The sequence below is a fragment of the Lepidochelys olivacea genome (genome assembly GCF_965140295.1).
Source record: "Lepidochelys olivacea isolate rLepOli2 genome assembly, chromosome: 2".
Taxonomy (NCBI): domain Eukaryota; kingdom Metazoa; phylum Chordata; order Testudines; family Cheloniidae; genus Lepidochelys; species Lepidochelys olivacea.
In genome coordinates, this window is record NC_140412.1 from 186618383 (window position 1) to 186635984 (window position 17602).

Genomic DNA, 17602 nt, shown 5'->3' on the forward strand with positions numbered 1-17602 from the left:
CCACACAACAGAACCACTAACCCAGGAACTTATCCTTGCAACAAAGCCCATTGCCAACTGTGCCCACATATCTATTCAGGGGACACCATCACAGGGCCTAATAACATCAGCCACGCTATCAGAGGCTCGTTCACCTGCACATCTACCAATGTGATATATGCCATCATGTGCCAGCAATGCCCCTCTGCCATGTACATTGGTCAAACTGGACAGTCTCTACGTAAAAGAATAAATGGACACAAATCAGATGGCAAGAATTATAACATTCATAAACCAGTTGGAGAACACTTCAATCTCTCTGGTCACGCGATTACAGACATGAAAGTTGCGATATTACAACAGAAAAACTTCAAATCCAGACTCCAGCGAGAGACTGCTGAATTGGAATTAATTTGCAAATTGGATACAATTAACTTAGGCTTGAATAGAGACTGGGAGTGGCTAAGTCATTATGCAAGGTAAGATGAAGTGAGCTGTAGCTCACAAAAGCTTATGCTCAAATAAATTTGTTAGTCTCTAAGGTGCCACAAGTCCTCCTTTTCTTTTTCTCACAGTAAACTAAGTGATGCACAGCATTATTTACATATACAATACCCTGAACAATGAATATGTAAAGATAGAACAGAGTGAATTCATAAACAAGTAACCACTTGACATTGTTTTCTTTTTGCTCTATATATTTGTGTCTGTAACAAATGTATATTGCTCTTCTTTACCCAGAACTTTGTGATGAGAGTTTCCTGAACCATTGTAAAAAGAATCTGACATGTATATGAGAAATCAGAAAAGCAAATAATTAAAGGTACCTCAAAACCAAGTTTGTATCATTATAATTGTGTACATGTCTAAAAATGTTTGACACTAAGGGCCAAATTCATGCATGAAGTAATCCACTGAAAACAGGGGAGTTATACCAGATATTAATCTGTCCCCAAATATTTAAATTAAATTTATTTAATGCAACAGGGGAAAAATATCAGACTACAAGTTTGAATTTTTGAACATTTCACAAGCAAGCATTCGTGTTCAAAAATGTCAAAACATCTATAATATGAGTTTCAATTCAAGAGACAAAGTGAGTGAGGTAATATCTTTTATTGGACCAATTTCTGTTGGTGGAAGAGACAAGCTTTCAGATTTAATAATTTTATTAAGATAATGTTGAAATAAGAAATGGTACAGAGTTCAAGCATAGAAGTTTCTGGTTGTCAGGGGATAAGGTACAGATTATCAAGGGGTACGAAATTCGATTTAGAAGCTGGTGGAGTAAGGATTACATAATAATCTGCAATCTCCCTGACTGGGGGTAAAAGTTTAACCGGTCAGAGTACAGACATTGAGATATGGGGGTAAGTTATCCACATAACGGCTATGTTCAGGTGCGGAGTATAGTGAGTGGATATGATGGTGGGGATGGGTCTACCCTCATTTGGTGGGATTTAATGTTCAGTGGGTTTATGGTTCCAGTTCATACGGTCCAATGGGGAAAGCCTCTCAGTCCCTTTCCCACAGTGGGTACACAATGTCGTACCGGCTCACTCCTCCTGGTACTGTCGGTGGCTGGTGATGTGCTCGATGTAGATGTCCCTGGACCATCGGATGGTGTCCAAGACCATGAGGCGCCGCATGAGCTGTGCGTAGCGTCTACCGATCCCGCAGGTCCACAGCACACGCTCGTTGCAGGGGTCCCAAGTGCCCAGGGCTCCGACGATCAGGGCGTCCAGCTGCACCTCGTAGCCCTTCGCTCTCAGGGTGTCGGCCAGAGGGGCGTATTTTTCCAGTTTCCGAGCTTGGGCTTCTCGGAAGGCCGGGGTCCTGTTCTCGAAGGGGACTGTGATGTCGACGAGGATGATCTTTTTCTGGGCCTTGTTGGTGACGACCACGTCGGGTCACAGCGGGCTGTCGGTACCGGGGATGGCGCAGTTCACGGCGACCTCCCCCAGGCGCGGTGCGATGGCTTTCACCAGGCGGTTCTGGATGGCATTGTGGCGCAGCTGCCAGGCTCTGGAGTGGGGCTTGCAGCTGCACAGGACGTGGGGCAGGGTCTCGTTGGAGTAGCCACACTTCCTGCAACGCTTGTCTCGGTTCCCGTGGCAGACGGCTCCGTTGAGCGGGACGCAGTTGAGCCAGGCGTGGTGAATGAACCGCCAGTCGGCGAAGCGGGTGAAGCCGCCCCCGGCGAGGAAGTAGTTGCTGGTGTCCCACTTGCTGGTGAGTTCGAAGGCTTTTCCCTGGTCTGGCTTATGCTTCACGGCTTCTATGTACAGCGAGTGGATGGCTGCCTTCAGGGTCCTCTCCAGCAGGCCCCTGGCGCTCAGGGTGACGATGGTGTTGTCCTCAGACCTGATCTGCGGCACCAGGACTCCCAGCTCCTGGCGCTCCTCACACCACTCCCAGCGGCAGCCGATGCGCTTCCCCAGGCGGTGCGTGGTATTGCGGGCGTGGGACCACAGTGAAGCGATGTTGCCCCCATCTCGGCCAAATTCACCATCCAGGGAACTGCTCAGGAAGCTGGCGGTGTCTTGGTTGGAGGGGGCTCTACTGATCCGCTTTTGTGTTGCGTCATGGAGGGCTTTTGCTGCGATGCTCCTTACCATGGCGTCGGGACATGTCAGCAGGCGGAAGGCGTGGGTGATCACCGCGATGTCACACAGGTCACCCATGCAGGGGACATTGGCACCGCCATGCCTGTGGGTGATATAGACTAGCTCGTTGCTGGCTCTCTGGGGAAGGAATAACCATTTCTTCACCAGCTGCCGGATGATCTTGTCTGCCTTGTTGAGGGGTACCTTTGCCACAGCGGATCCCCTTAGGACAAACGAGATGCGGGGGATCAGGAAGGTGTTCAGGGCGTTTATCTTTTGCCACGGTGCTAGCAGTGAGGTGTCGATCTTGGAGGCATCCTGTAAGATCTCTTGGATGGTGTCCTCGGGTGTCTGTTGGACACAGAAACCCATCGGTGTGCTGAGATGTCGGTAGGCCTGCCCCTCTGCCAGGGGTTACACAGAGCTCTTCTTCAGATCTGGGAAAGGTACTCAGAGTGTCACAGCTAAATACAAGGTGGAACAGATTGTTTAGCATAAGGAGTTAACACATGTTGCAAGAGACCATTTAAGGGAAGTGGGCAGTTAACACCTCTGCCGTTCTAGGACAAAGGAGTGTTAGTAGGTTACAGATTGTTGTAATAACCCATAAATCCAGTGTCTTTATTGAGTTCATGATTTTTAGTGTCTAGCAAAGTTACGAGAATCTCTCAGGCTCATCTTTTTAAGCTGTTGTGCAGGTTTCCTTCGAAGATGAGGACTGAGAAGTCAGATATCAAGTGCCCATTTTGTGAAAAGTATTCACCCACAGGTGACATGGCATTTTTGTCTTATCATTTTTCTGTGTGATTACATTTTGAGAGCATAGTGATTGCCTTGTTTCACATGGTTGTTATTGGGCATAAAATGCCCCAACTGAGGTACACTACATGTTGTGACAGGCATGTGTAGGATCCATGGATCTTGAAAAATATATTGTGGGAGGTATGGATCATCCTTAAGACTACGATTGTCACGGAAGTCATGGAATCCGTGACTTCCAGAGACCTCTGTGACATTTTTCACTTCAGCCCTGGGGCAACGGGGCTGGAGCTGTCAGCCTCACCCCACCCCCACCGCCGCAGTTCACAGCCACCAGGCAGCAGGAGGACCCCAGCAGCTGCCCAGCCACCAGGGGTGGGGGTCCCCTAGCCGCTGCCCAGCCCCCACTTTGGCAGGGATATTTTGAGTAAAAGTCAGGGACAGGTCACGGGGTTCTGTGAATTTTGGTTTATTGTCTGTGACCTCTCCCTGACTTTAACTAAAAATATCAGTGACAAAATCTTAGCCCTAATCACCGTAGTAGTGGAGATGCATCTACAGATTTTGCATCTGTTTTTCTGACAGGGCCTGGTGCCACTTTGAGTTGGTATGTCCTATTCTGGGGGAGCTTGCTTCTGATGAGCTTGGAGAGGTTCGGGTGTTACTCCCGGGGGAATTCTGCACATGCGCAGAATTCTTGTCGTCTGCAGATTTCTTTGCTTCCCTGCAGAAAAATGACTTTCTGACAGGGAAGCTGGCAGAGCAGTCACGCACCACTCCTTAGCTGCGCAGGTACATTATTTCAGGCACCTGGAGCAGCCAGTGGAGAGGTAAATCACCATAGAGCTGGGGACACCTCAGCCAGTAGCTCCTACCCTGAGCCGGGATCAGCTGCTAGTCCCAGCTGGGCTGGAGGCAGGAGAGGATGGGACTTTCTCTTCCCCTGCAAGGAAGCTCAGCATCCTGCCCTGCTTCCTGCCCCCACTGCGCCTCAGCTGCGGGGGGAGGGGTCACTGTACAGGGAGCTGCTCCCCCATCTGCCCAATCCCTGTGTACCCAGACACTGGTGCCAAGCCTCACCCCATACACTCAGAAACCCCCTTGCCCTCCACACCTGAACCCCAGCCCCACTGAACCTCAACCCCTTCATCTGGACAGATCCCGTGCCTCCAGACCCCCACTGAGCTCCCTGCACTCAAAACCTGACCCTGATAAGTTCCAGCCCCCTGCACCACCCTGAGCCCCCACTTCCAGACCCCCATGCTACTGACCCCCAACTAGCTGCACCCAAACCCCCACTCCCCCAGCACCCCTGTTGATACCCCCACACCCAGACCCCTCTGCTGAGCCCCAACCACCTTCACCTGGAAGCCCCTGCAGTCCCATTGCACCTAGAACCTCCACACATACACGCACAAGCCTCTGTGCATCCAGATCCCCTCACACCTAGACCCCACACTGCGCTGCCTGCACCCAGATTGTCCCACACAGAATCCTCTCACCCCACACCTGGATCCCCCCACAATGAGCCCCTCTGCACTTGAATCCTGCCGGGTTGAACCTGTCTGCCCCACACCCGGTACACAGAGGGGCAGGCCCAGGCCTTGTGCTGTGTCAGGGTCAGGTGCAACCTCACCACTGAGTCCGTGCCCTGGCAGTGAGGGGTGGAGGGGCTGCAGGGTGATCTCCCACCTTTATGGAGCCAGTGGCCTGTGCTCCCCACTGCCATGCTGAAGCCTCTGCATTAATTTACTGAAAAATAAAACCTGCAGAATTTTCAAGTACGGGGCGCAGAATTTTAATTTTTTGGTGCAGAATGCCCTCAAGAGTAGTTGTTTGAAGGCCAAAAGAGGGAGTTCAGGAAAGATTTCTTTCAGGATATGGTTCCCATCCAGTATGGGTTCCAGTGTGGGATAATAGGGGGCAACTAGGGGTGTGCGGTTGGAGGGTTCTTCTCCTTCCTTCCCCATACTGAAGCAAAAAGAAAAGAAGTACTTGTGGCACCTTAGAGACTAACCAATTTATTTGAGCATGAGCTTTCTACAGCTCATGCTCAAATAAATTGGTTAGTCTCTAAGGTGCCACAAGTACTCCTTTTCTTTTTGCAAATACAGACTAACACGGCTGTTACTCTGAATACTGAAACAGGTGCTTTTGTGGTATTTGGGTGGCATGCAGGGTGTAAACCTCTGTTCAGAAGGTGGAGTTAGAAATCAGAGCATGAACCCTTAGTGATGATATATCAACAGTTGAAAACACAATTTCAGCTCAATTCATGCTGAACATTTTGTGAAGGAATTGGCAGTCTTTTAACTAGCTTGAAACACTATCCAAAGAACTTTCCTTAGCACATTGATTTTGAAATTATACTCAAGACAGCATTAACCAATTCTCTATTATGTCCCTCCTCATTTTAAAATGAGAATATCAAACGGTGTTTTTAAACTAAATATCTCCAACACAGATAAAATAGTCTGAAGTCATCCAACTTTATCCTGTTACAAATGATGAAAGAAAAGAGCAACTAGTAGGAAAAGCTGCTAAGTAAGATGGTACTCAATGAGAGAAACACAGATCAAATACAGAGATGAGTAAAAAGTATTACTGAATACATTCAAGCTACCGAGAGAGGCTATCACATGGGCTCATATCATGCTGTCAGTTTTTAAGCAGAACTCTTGACTAATTTCTGCTTAAAACCTAATAGCACAATATTCCCATGGTACTTTACATCATGAAATCAGGGTGAGAAAGGATGCCTGAATTCAGATAGTACTCTTTGCTTTATCTAACTAAAATAATAAAAGAATGTGATAAATGTTTCCAGGATACCATCTGAGATATTAAATAAGCAGTTTGTCACATCATTATGAGTAAGAGACTCTTGTATGTTACCATCACAATTGCTCATGAATCTGAGAGGAAAGTGGGGGAAAAAGAAAACATGCTCATAGATCACTGTAAGCTTAGTGTCAAGTATTGTATCTGCTTAAAATTATGAGAAATTTACGAATACAGTGATTCTAAGTTATCGTCTGTCAGCACCTTCAAATACAGATTATCAGGATTTTAATTTGGTATTACCGAATCAAGACTAAGCTCTTCCTAAATATGACAGAATGATTCTTTCATAGACTGGGTTAGAAGTACTGTAAATGGCTGCTTGTTGGAAGGAATTGCCTGGCTTGTCAAAGGAGACAGGATGTCAATGGAAGTAGTTGGATTGTTGGAAAGATTATGACAGGCCCAATGGAAGGACTGAGTTGAAGTTTAAGAGCTAGTTTGCACAAGGTTTCAGGCTACTTAATCTATTGCTAGTAAGGAAAGTATGATAAAACTGAGTATGAAGTATGAAACACCCTTGACACTGGATGTCATACTGCACCCCAGTGTCAAGGGGTGACACTGCACCCCATATTCTTCACAGTGATATTATATGATTATGGCATGGTTATGATGTATTTTATGCAAGATAAGTTATGTGAGATGTCATTGGAAAGATTATGATTAGCTGAATGATTATTCTATTTGCATGCATGCATACTTTGTATATCCAAAGTTATGAATATTGACTATGTTAGTCTCTAAGGTGCCACAAGAACTCCTTTTCTTTTTACAGATACAGACTAACAGGGCTCCTACTCTGAAACCTATCTTTCACATGTAGCTCCTTCTGGGCAACAGGCTCTGAGTCTAGATGGCTGGCTGGGAAGGGCCCATTGAAGTTAAAGGGCCATTAGGAAAACAATAAGCCTTAGGAGAAGCTTATCTCTCACCTGGGGAGCCTTCCTGAGAAAGCTACAACCAGCCTCCAAGTAATGGCTGCTGTGGCACTACAGGGACATGTGACCAGATCACCTGGTGCTGGACTCCATCTTGGGATATCAGTATTTTTTCACTGGCTGGCATGGGAACCAAGTTCTGAAACAAAGGGTTCCTGCCATATGCAAAAGCTCTAGAAGGCAGGGGAGTGATGTCATTTGGGTTCTTTACTGACTTCCCCCACTCAAGAAGACTCCTGGAAACATCTGAGGAACAAAGACTGAACTGGGGGGAAGTGCTAGACTCAGGCTAAAGGGATTTTTAGCCTGCAAAAGGAACATCTGGAGATTCCAAGCTGTAAACAAGTGCAGCGTGCCCCTTAAGAATATACAGCCTGCTTGTATCATCACTGAGGGTGAGAGTTTGCTATTCATATCCAATATATGAAGTATATTAAGCTTAGTTTGGGATTTTTGTTTATTTGCCTTGATCTGTTTGCTATTCCTTATCACTTAATCTATTTTTTTGTAGTTAATAAACTTGGTTTTGTTTTCTCTAAAACCAGTGTGTGGGAGTCATAACTCAGGCAGAAAATTGTTGCATATTCTTCTCCACATTGAGGGAGGGGCGTGAATTTCCTGACTTACGCAGTACAGTTCCCTGTGCTGCGCAAGACTGTATAATTTTGGGTTTACACTCCAGAGGGGGTGCGTGCCTGAGTAGCTGGGAAATACCATAGCTGGAGCCTTCCCATGCAGTAGCTGGTCATAGGGGCTGCATGTAACTGCAGCTGGGTGTGTCCCTACCTGTATGTGTGCTGGTGAAAGTGCAGTCTGGAGCCTGGAAAGAGCTTGGCAGCTTGTCTCAGTGTAAAAGGGAGCTCAGGCTGGGTCAGGGGGGCTCAGAGGTACCCCAGTGCCAGGTGGTACCTCAGGGAGAACCCTCTTGTCCCAAACTAAGAAAGAGTACAAAATTTACTGTTCCCACCCCCAGAATATTTTTCTATACGTTTTCTGCCTTTTTTTAGGACATGCTGTGGTTCTGTAACACACTTGTATGGGATGGGGGTGGGTACAGTAGGAGAATAGATGTGCAATTCAGGTTGGAAATCCACCTCATAGGGTTAGTGTGGTTTACCTAATGATTTTAAACTTCTGGCTGTTGTAGTAATGTTCTTCATCTGTACCTCCAATCCAAAAGAAAGACTGACTGAGAATTTGATCTTGAACTCAGGTGCATGGGACAAGTATTTTCTAAAAAAGCTATGCTGCATGGATGCATAAATGCATCAGGTTTTACCACAGTTTGCATATCAAAAGGCAGATTCAAGTTCAAAGATGACAATCACCTGACTGAGAATGAGACCCTTTCACAGGGCCCTGAACTGAACAAACTGAACACAGAAGGCTTCTCTTGGGAGGCAAGCTAATACTTTCAGCTATGAAAACAACTTGGCTCCTGTGAGACTATAATGAAAGTTGAGTTTCAAACTCTGCTTTTTCCAAAAATTTGTCTGATGGACTGAAACATTCTACAAGTAGTGGTAGCCCAACAGTGCATTTTTGGAAAATTAAGCAAAATCTAGTCATCTAATCTTTTAAAACATCTGGAAAAAATAAGGAATGTACTATTTTTACTTACTTTATTATGTGTAGCACTATGGAACTTCACAACTCCCAAGTACTGCACTGAGGAATATCCTAGTTCAGGAGCTGTTTTTTTTTTTTTCTTGTTTGTATATTTATTTTATCCACTGATAAGATGCACCTATCAATTAGTCTCTCAAGGCTCATTTATAATAAAAGCAATTTAAAAACTGCACCAAAAGTTTTCATAACCTAGTTAATCTTAGCTAATACAAACTCCACAGCTAGGATAGCAAACACCCAGTCACACCAAAATTAGGCGCTACTTAAAACCGCATGAAACTGTGAAGCTATTTTGATGGGGAGATCATAGTCTTCTCAAATTTAGAATTACAATCAGCTTTAATTTAAACAAATGAACTTACCCTATTTTTATTTGTGTTTATGATGATCATGCTTAGCAACCAACCAAGAACAGAGGACCATTATGCTAGGCATTGTACCCTCTGCCCCAAAGAATGTACCATAGAAGTAGACAAGACAGACAAAGGATAGGAATGAACCCATAACCAGAGTGAACTATGTGGTGACAGCAACTGTCATGTTTATTCCTGCTTTTTTTTTGGCGGGAGGGGAGAGTGTCCTTCAATCCTTATGGGTGTAGACAACTCGGGGTTGGGGAGTGACTATGGTTTGCATTAATAAATAAAGGAAACACTGAGTTTGGAACAGAAATTCATTTATCTCACTTTAATAAAGTGGACAAGTTTAGTCATGGTACAAACTTACTCATTAAAGCAATATGCAACAGCTCTTTTTTTTATTACTTTTTAATGCTCACCCCTCCCACCCAATAAAAAAGTGTCCATGCCCCTGTCTTTCAGTGGGGTTCTACTGGGAGGGAATTAGCTATCGGTTCTCAAACTGTGAGTTGAGACCCTGTTTTAATAGGGTGACCAGGGCTGGTATTAGACTTTCTGGGACCCAGGTTTGCAGCAGAAGCCTGAGCCCCACTGTCCAAAGCTGAAGCCAAAGCCCAGGGGGTTATAGCCCCCCCCCCCAGCCTAGAGATGAAGACAAGCCCTTGAACTTCAGCATCCCCCCCACGGCAGCGGGCCTCCCCTCCTGGGGTCGACAAGGGGGTAGCAGTGCAAGGAAGTTTGAGAACCGCTGGATGGAAAGAACGACAAAAGGAGGGGATGAGAGCCCATCAGCACTGGGGAGAGAGCTCTGCAATCTGTTTGATATAAAACGTCAGTGAGACAAGGTGAGGTAATAGCTTTTCTTGGACTAGTATTACCTCACCCAGCTTGCGTCTCTAATATCCTGGGACTGCCAGGGCGACAACTGCACCGCATCCATAAAACATCAGGGTCACCTCCCCGCTTGCACTGCTCCGGCACCGGGGCTGGCCCAGATTTTTCCTTGTAGTTTCTTTTCCCCCCGCCGGCAATGCTGCTCGTCCCCAGGGTGGCGGTGGTGGAGAGCGGAAATCTCAGCTCTGGGGCCAGGGGACTGTCTGGACCCCATCTGACCCCTGGCCGCGCTCCATGACTTTGGCTTTGCGGCTGGAGAACGTGTCCGCCGAGCCGGCGGTAGGGCCGCCAGAGTGCAGCTCACTCAGCCCGCCTCTCGAGGGACTCTCTGCTCATGCAAACTTATCCCTCGGTCCCCCGCTCGCCCATGGGAGGGTGGGGGAGGGGGGGATTGCTGCTGCTGCTACCGCCCCCCCTTTCGCTGGCGTGCGCTGCCCTCTTATCACGCCTCCGCCCGGCCCCAGGGGACTGCAGCAATGAGCGCACAGCTGCCGCAGGGAAGCTAGCTGCGCGCCGGGGCTTTTAAAGCAGCCGCAGGACCCCTCCCCAGGGGTGTCTCCTGCACTGCCTGACAGCCACGGCCGCTTTCAGACCGTTTCATCTCGGTCCGGCCGGCTTTATCCTCCGCGATTTCTCTCTTCCCCGACTCAGCCCGCCCGCTGATTATTGAGGAAAAGGGCGGTACACAGGCCCTGCGGAGGCACGTAACGAAAGGGAAGGACCTTCGCTCCTCTGCCTGGGGAGGTGGTGGCCGAACAGTCGCAAGCTCAGCAGCCCACAAGCGCATGCGCCTGCTGACGGCTGTAAAGGTGGAGCCGCAAGACCACGCGCTCGCCCTGCCGCGCGAGGCGGGGAGAGGGCGGAGCGTGCGCACGCTGCCGCGCGAGGCGGGAAAAGAGGCGGAGGTCAGGCAGGGGACGCTGTATCGCGCGCACGCGGGTTTCTGTGGGTTGGACTTGTGCCAGCGGAGGGCGCGCGGGCGGCCGGCGGCGCGGGGAGCGAGCCGGGCTCGGTACTTGGGAGCTGCCGCCGTCGCAGGGGTGCGCGCGGGCGGGTCGCGCGCCCTGAGAGCAGCCCGGCGGCGCGGAGGAGCTGGCGGCGGCTCGGGGAGGAGCGGGGCGGGGCCCGGAGGGTGAGTGACACCCGGAGGCGGGCGCCGGCTGGGCCGGGCCGGGGCGGGGGCCGCAACCTTCCACGGGCCCGAGGAACCGCCGCAGGCAGGAGACGCGACTGAGCGAGCCCGCGGGGTGCCGCGGCTGCCGCCCCCCCACCCTCTCAGCGAAGACCGAGCAGAGGACGCGCCAGGGCCGCTGCGGGGCGAGTCCGGAGCGGCTGAAGTTTAGACCGGGCGCGGGGGCGCGGAGCCGCATCCATCCTCGGGCCAGGGAGCATGAAAGTTCCGCTCCGGCCCCGCCGCTGCTTCCGGCTGCGATCGGCGACGGGGAGCCGCTGCCCACTGCGCTGAGAAGCGGCGGCGGCGGGTCCGTGCCGGGCCTGCGGGCTGGGGAGAGACGCCAGCAGCTCCACCGCCGGCCTCTGGGGATCTCCTCAGAAAGTGCCCGTGGCGCTGACGCCCCCAGTTGGAACTTCGCAAGAAAGGAAACTTGGGGGGGAAATCGTGAAAAACACTGAAAACTTGAATAAAAAGCAGTTCCCCGAAATCAGAGGATCCTGCAAACATCCCCTCCCCGACTGCGTCACCAGCAGCCTCACAAGGGAATCACTGGAGATTTAATTTAATGCATTTGAAAGGATTTTTGTTTGTGTGTTTCTTGGTTAAGGGCCTTGTCTTCACCTGGCGGGTTTGTCTGCGGAGAAGAACAGGAGAAAACCTCCTTTTTGCTGGGCAGGACTTGGAGGTGAAACGGTGGTGGCTACTTTTCCAGCTGGGCACTTCTCCCCACGCCACTCCTCACTTTGTGTGTGTGTGTCTTGTTTTTGGTATTGAAGCAGTTTGATTCTTCTCCTAATAAACTTTTTCGTTCAAATCCACGATGGAGTCTGGCAATATGGACTATTTCTGTGATCAGGTACAGCAGAAAGATGTGAGCCGCAGGATGCAAATCGGCCAAGAATTGCTGGAGTATCTGGCTGACCCCAGTAGATCCACTGACATAGAGCAGGATCAGCAGCGCCTTGATAAAATGATTGACGAATTAACAGGATGGGTCAACTCTAGTAATTTTAAGGTAAGAATGTTTTGTGCAGTGGTTGTAACAGGATTTTTCATGTTAAAAAGGGTTGGTGCTCTTAATTATCTTTGAATCATAAATGAGCAGAACAGGACCCCAGTTTTTCTTGCCTAACATATCTCGTTTCTTTCTTCCTTCCACACAGAGAGGTTTTTCAGAAAAGTGGATTTTGTTGGTTGGAAAGATTGTTTTACAGCGTATTTCTGGCCTATAAGAGGTGTTCCCATTTTCTGCTTTCATGTTGGATAAAAATAGTACTAGCATTTGTCATTTAAAATATTGCAGTAAGAAAAGTAATTTATGGAGAGATGTTTTGATGCATCTTTTTTTGTGTGTGTGTGGTTCTTGATTATGTTTTTCTCACATTTTATGTCATCCTGTTTTTTGACCCCTCCCATTCCATACGCCCTATATTCACTCAGGTACATATTTTATGGGGTTGCCTTTATTTTTTGTGGGCCATACAAGTGATCTTTCACTAAATGTGTATTTTATAGGGGTTAACTAGTGATTGCTGTTTCAGGGTCCATGTGTAAATTTGAGTTTATCTATGCCATCTTTTGTATAGTTTTCTCAGTATGAATAGTTATGTTGTATCTTTCTGGAGGTCTGTGATGACTCATGTTTCAGATTTTTCTTTATGTATCTTTAGCTAAAGTGTACAAGAAAGTGCTAATTCTGGGTGCATGGAGTGAATGTAGTCAATTCTCTTGCTTTTGGATACCCAGGAGAAACACTGGCAACATCGTCATATTGTCCACTTGGGCGACTATTTAACTGCAGGTTTCAGAGTAGCAGCTGTGTTAGTCTGTATTTGCAAAAAGAAAAGGAGTATTTGTGGCACCTTAGAGACTAACCAATTTATTTGAGTATAAGCTTTCATGAGCTACAGCTCAGTTCATCGGATGCATGAAGTGAGCTGTACTCACGAAAGCTTATGCTCAAATAAATTGGTTAGTCTCTAGTGTGCCACAAATACTCCTTTTCTATTTAACTGCAGTTGCTTTGCGCTTCAACTGGTGGCAGTGTTGGTCTGTAGTGCTGGACTCAAGTCTGTTAAGGGAGCATCAGGATTTTTTGTTTTTGTTTGCAGGGGTAGTTCCATATAAAAAAATTGATTGCTGTGTACTTACGACTTTATCAGTCATTTTGAAGTGCCTCTCAAATTATTTCTGTTGCTTCAATAGTTCTCTGAAGATTACAGCTCAACAGGCAAATATCAGAGCAGTTTGTACAGTATAGTAGTACATGTTTGTGATGGTGGCACAGTAATTAAACTTTTTTTTAGCATTTATGGATGTTACAGATCTGTGAATTATTTTATAACATTTACGCCTGTTTTTTAGGATTGAGCTCTGAACACTATCAGTTTCAGCTATTTTCACAAGCACATCAATTATTACAGGTCATGTTAGTGTAGAGATGGCTCCTTATTAAATATTTAGCATAATTGTGTGTTCTTGGCCTTAAATTGCTTATTTTAGGGTAGAGCTATTTCATATAGGCACATAGCAAAATTGGGTAGGTTTGAAAGAGATAATACTTTCAGTTTGGATGATGAGCAGCTGATAACATTTTTCTTAGCAGGATGGTAGTTTAAAAAAAGTGTACACTTAAGATAGGCAACAAAGACAAGCATCACCTCTGTGTGTTCTATATAAAAGCTCATAAAAGATACCATTAGCTACAGATAAATAATGCTCTTTTCAAAGTGTAATTTCTTTCTCACATCAGAATGTTCTGTTTCCTTTAGATGTAAAGATGACTGGGTGCCTTGTTTAAGACTGGTAGAAAGGCAAGAAATATGTAGTATTTTAAATGATCAAATACTGTACTGTACAAATAGGGCTCTTACAGAGCTTAATAGACTTTAATAATGTAAAAGGCTTGCAAGCTAATTAGAATTCAGTTTTGCTTTCCCTAAGTGCACATTACTCCTATTGACATTGAGTTTTATACACACAAAGGGCAGAATTCCCTCCCCACTCGACCTTTCAGAAACAAAATAAAACAAGTATGCTACATCAACACAAGGGTAGTAGGAATGTAGGAATTGCAATACTGGGCTAGTCCAATTGCTCAGTTAATCCAGTAGCCTCTGTCTATGATGATGGTCACCACAAGATGCTTTAAAGGAAGATTAAGAATTTTCTCCTTGAGCTTGAGGAGTTTGTGTCTTCTATACTTATTTTATCTGATGCAACAGCGGAAGTTATCCATTTAACTGTTTTAAGTTTATTTTAATCATACTAGACTCTTGGCTTGAATGATAGTCCTGTGTTAATGAATTCCACAGGCTAATTGTGTAAGAATATGATTTTATTCATTTTCCAAGGGACTGTCATCTTGATTCTTTCAATGTTGAATGCATTTAAAAAATCTTAATCCTTCTGTACAAAGTCATTTAAAGTGTGCCCTTCATGACCTTTTGAGCTGTGAACTGAATGTAAACTGATAAGGTGTTGGATTCATGAGACCACAGATACACAATTTCAGTGTGGTTGCTGCTGCATCAGTAGAGTGAATTGCCAAGACACTAGTCATCTTCCTTGCAGCAGTGAAACTGAGGGGGAAAAAAAACCTCCTATTTATATTAATTCTTATGGGGAAATTGGATTCGCTTAACATCGTTTCGCTTAAAGTAGCATTTTTCAGGAACATAACTGCAACGTTAAATAAGGAGTTACTGTACCCCGATTTAATTTTTTTGTGGAGAAGCCTGTGGCCTCAGCTGCATGTGTGTGGGGAAGCCCCCGAGCTGCGGCTTCTGCCGTTGCTCCTGGGGCCAGCCGCATTCGCTGCTGCTCGGAGGGTTCCTAGAGCCAGCTGCGCAGTGCAGCTGGCTGAGGGGCTGCCCGAGCAGCTGGCTGCAGAGCCTCTCCCAACAGTGTCTGGTGTGGCTGTCCCCAGGACCAGCTGCTTGGGCTGTCCTCAGGTCAGTCACGCTGGCTGCTGTAGAAGTCACGGAGGGTCGCAGGAAGTCATGGCATCTTTGACTTCCGCAACCTCTGTGGCAAACACGGAGCCCTAATGATGATGCAGAAAAGGCAGAAGTGTTCAGTAAATATCTGTCTTGTATGTGGAAAGAAGCAGGATGAGGTACTCCTATCATATGATAAAGTGCTTTCCAGTCCATTAGTAATTGAGAATGTTAGTTAACATCTAATAGGGATATACATTTTTAAATCAGCAGGGCCAGATAACTTGCACCAAAGAATCCTAAGAGTTGGCTGCAGTCTTTGGTCTGATGATTTTTAATAAATTTTGGAATATGGGGGAAATTTCAGAAGACTGGAAGAATGCTAAATGTTGTGTCAGTATTCAAAAAGGGCAAGTGGGATGACCCAGGAAACTGGAGGCCAGTTAGCCTGACATAAATCCTGGGCAAAATGATGGAAAAGCTGATAACGGATTAAACTGATAAAGTATTCAAGGATAGGAATATAGTTAATGCCAGTCAACAACATAGTTTTACGGAAAATAGGAGTTGTCAAACTTGATTTCATGTTTTGATGAGATGACAAATTTAGTTGAGAAAGGTAGCTGCATGGACGTAATACACTTACTTTTGTAATGCATTTGACTTAGTATCACACGATATTCTAATTAAAATGTTAGGAGAATATCAATAGAGCACAAGTTAAATAGATAAAGAACTGGCCAACTCACATCTCAAAAGTAGTTGTCAAAGGGGAACTATCATTGAATGAGGGTGTTTCTAGTGGGCATCCACAGGGATCTGAAGCTATTCATCATTTACATCTGTGATCTGAAGTAACTATAAAGTTAGTGAAGTTAAAATTTGCAGATTATGTAATGTTGGCAGAATGGTAAATGATGATGCCAGGCAGTCATGCAGAGCTGGAACCATACAGCTGAATGTAAAGTTACACATTTAGGAACAAGAAATGCAGGCCAAACCTACAAAAGGGGGGAATGCATCCTGGTAAGCAAGAACTATGAAAAGGATTTAGGGATCATAGTGAACAAGCAACTGAATGTAAGTTCCCACTCAGATGCTATGGCAAAAAAGGCTAATGCTACATTTGGATGTGTAACAGGGGTGTAGCGAACAGGAATAGGGAGAAGATTTAGTCTTTATGGCATTGGTGAGACAGTTCTGGTATCCATGTTTTAAAAAGCATGTTGACAAATTTGAAGAGGGTGCAGAAAAGAGCCACAAAAGATTTGAGGGCTGGAAAAAATTCCTTAGTTACTTGATTAGTGTGTAGGTACCTTCACGGGGAGAAAATATCAAGCACCAAAGGGCTCTTTAATCTAACAGAGAGAGACAACAAGAACCAATGTCTGGAAGCCATAGTCAGACACATTCTAACTGAAAATAAGGCACAGTTTTGTAGCAATTATGGTAATTGACCATTGGATCAGATTATCAAGGATCTCTTGACGTAGTCATATAAAGATATACTTTAGCCAAACACAAGTTTTTGGGTTCCAATACAGGAGTAACTGGGTGAAATGTAATGGACTGTGTGATATACAGGAGATCAGACTAGATGATCTTATTATCCTTTCTTGTCTTAAACTCTACAGATCTCTGATAAAATAGTTTCCCTTGGTTCTGCCTCATGTCCATTGTATGAAGTGCCTCTTCTGGAACCAGAATAAGCGTTCAATACTGGCGTTACTGAATCATTTGTAGATTCTAGCCTCAATCGAGGGGCAAAAACAAGTAGTCTTTTTGTTTCTGTAAAAGTAATCCTAGAGTTCCTGATACAAGGTTTTTTCACAAAGTCTAAAAAGCTTTACTTCAGTTTGTCTCAGTACCGTATTGTGCCATGCACCCTGTTTTCTCCTATTGCCATGTTCAGTTGTATTTTTCACTCCTTTGTAATTTTGGCTCTTATCTTTCACTAATAGTTGTGGAGTTAGGATGTTCTAAAGTGACACTTCAGGTCTTTAGACCTGCTGTAATAGCTGTCTGGTGTCTTCCCGTTTTCTGACACTCGAGGTAATCTTCCTGCCAGAGTGAAAGCCATGAGAAAGGATTGTAGACTTTCTATTTCATTGTAGATTCTTATTTTCACTTTTGTAGGTAAAGTGATCTCTACAAACCATTTCTGCACTAAGCCCAGTTTAGAATACTGAACTTTGCAAAAAGCAATTGATCTCTTTTCCTTTATTTGGGTCATAAGCCTTTTGACCAGTGAGAAATATATTTTCATTTTCTGTGAGTAACCTGCACTGTAGCCTTCATATTAACTATGCTAATTTGTGGAAGTTCTGCCTTGTGTTTTAAGCCCCATGGAAGGACCACAAAACCCTTCAACTTCTCTTTTGCCAGGTGGATCAAATTATTCTATTTTTCAGCTAGATAAGTAATCTAGGAATCTGCTTTGAGATTTTGGTACTCATTCTGTCAAAGATAGTGTAATGTTTTG

The 17602-nt window shown here is 45.8% G+C and overlaps 2 protein-coding genes and 1 long non-coding RNA gene across 29 annotated transcripts in view; 2 read left to right on the forward strand and 1 right to left on the reverse strand.

Moving 5' to 3' along the window:
- LOC311515531 overlaps window positions 1–7474 on the forward strand; it is a 32474-nt gene extending 25000 nt beyond the window's left edge. Inside the window, exon 3 of the long non-coding RNA XR_014710172.1 lies at window positions 6964–7474. This is a non-coding gene — a long non-coding RNA (uncharacterized lncRNA). The remainder of the gene's footprint in view (window positions 1–6963) is intronic.
- Window positions 1183–11032, reverse strand: LOC311515529 (uncharacterized protein T26G10.4-like). Of its 2 annotated transcripts, none has more exons than XM_084618682.1 (2): window positions 9993–11032; window positions 1183–3022 (listed from the first exon to the last, which is right to left on the reverse strand). In XM_084618682.1, exon 2 carries the CDS (start codon window positions 2955–2957, stop codon window positions 1890–1892), a length of 1068 nt encoding a protein of 355 aa, XP_084474808.1. In that variant the 5' UTR covers window positions 2958–3022; window positions 9993–11032; the 3' UTR covers window positions 1183–1889. The 2 variants fall into 2 exon arrangements, with proteins under 2 accessions (XP_084474808.1, XP_084474807.1); XM_084618681.1 differs by having other exon boundaries at window positions 1183–3049.
- Window positions 11033–11769: 737 nt separating this feature from the next.
- Window positions 11770–17602, forward strand: part of CLASP2 (cytoplasmic linker associated protein 2) — a 265493-nt gene continuing 259660 nt past the window's right edge. For 4 of the 26 annotated variants that reach the window (XM_084618644.1, XM_084618666.1, XM_084618655.1 and 1 more), the window contains exon 1: window positions 11772–12197. In XM_084618644.1, the coding sequence (XP_084474770.1) occupies window positions 12003–12197 (195 nt within the window). In that variant the 5' untranslated portion in view covers window positions 11772–12002. Of the gene's footprint in view, window positions 12198–17602 lie in introns of all 26 variants that reach the window. The other 22 variants (XM_084618668.1, XM_084618665.1, XM_084618667.1 and 19 more) reach the window with 15 other exon arrangements.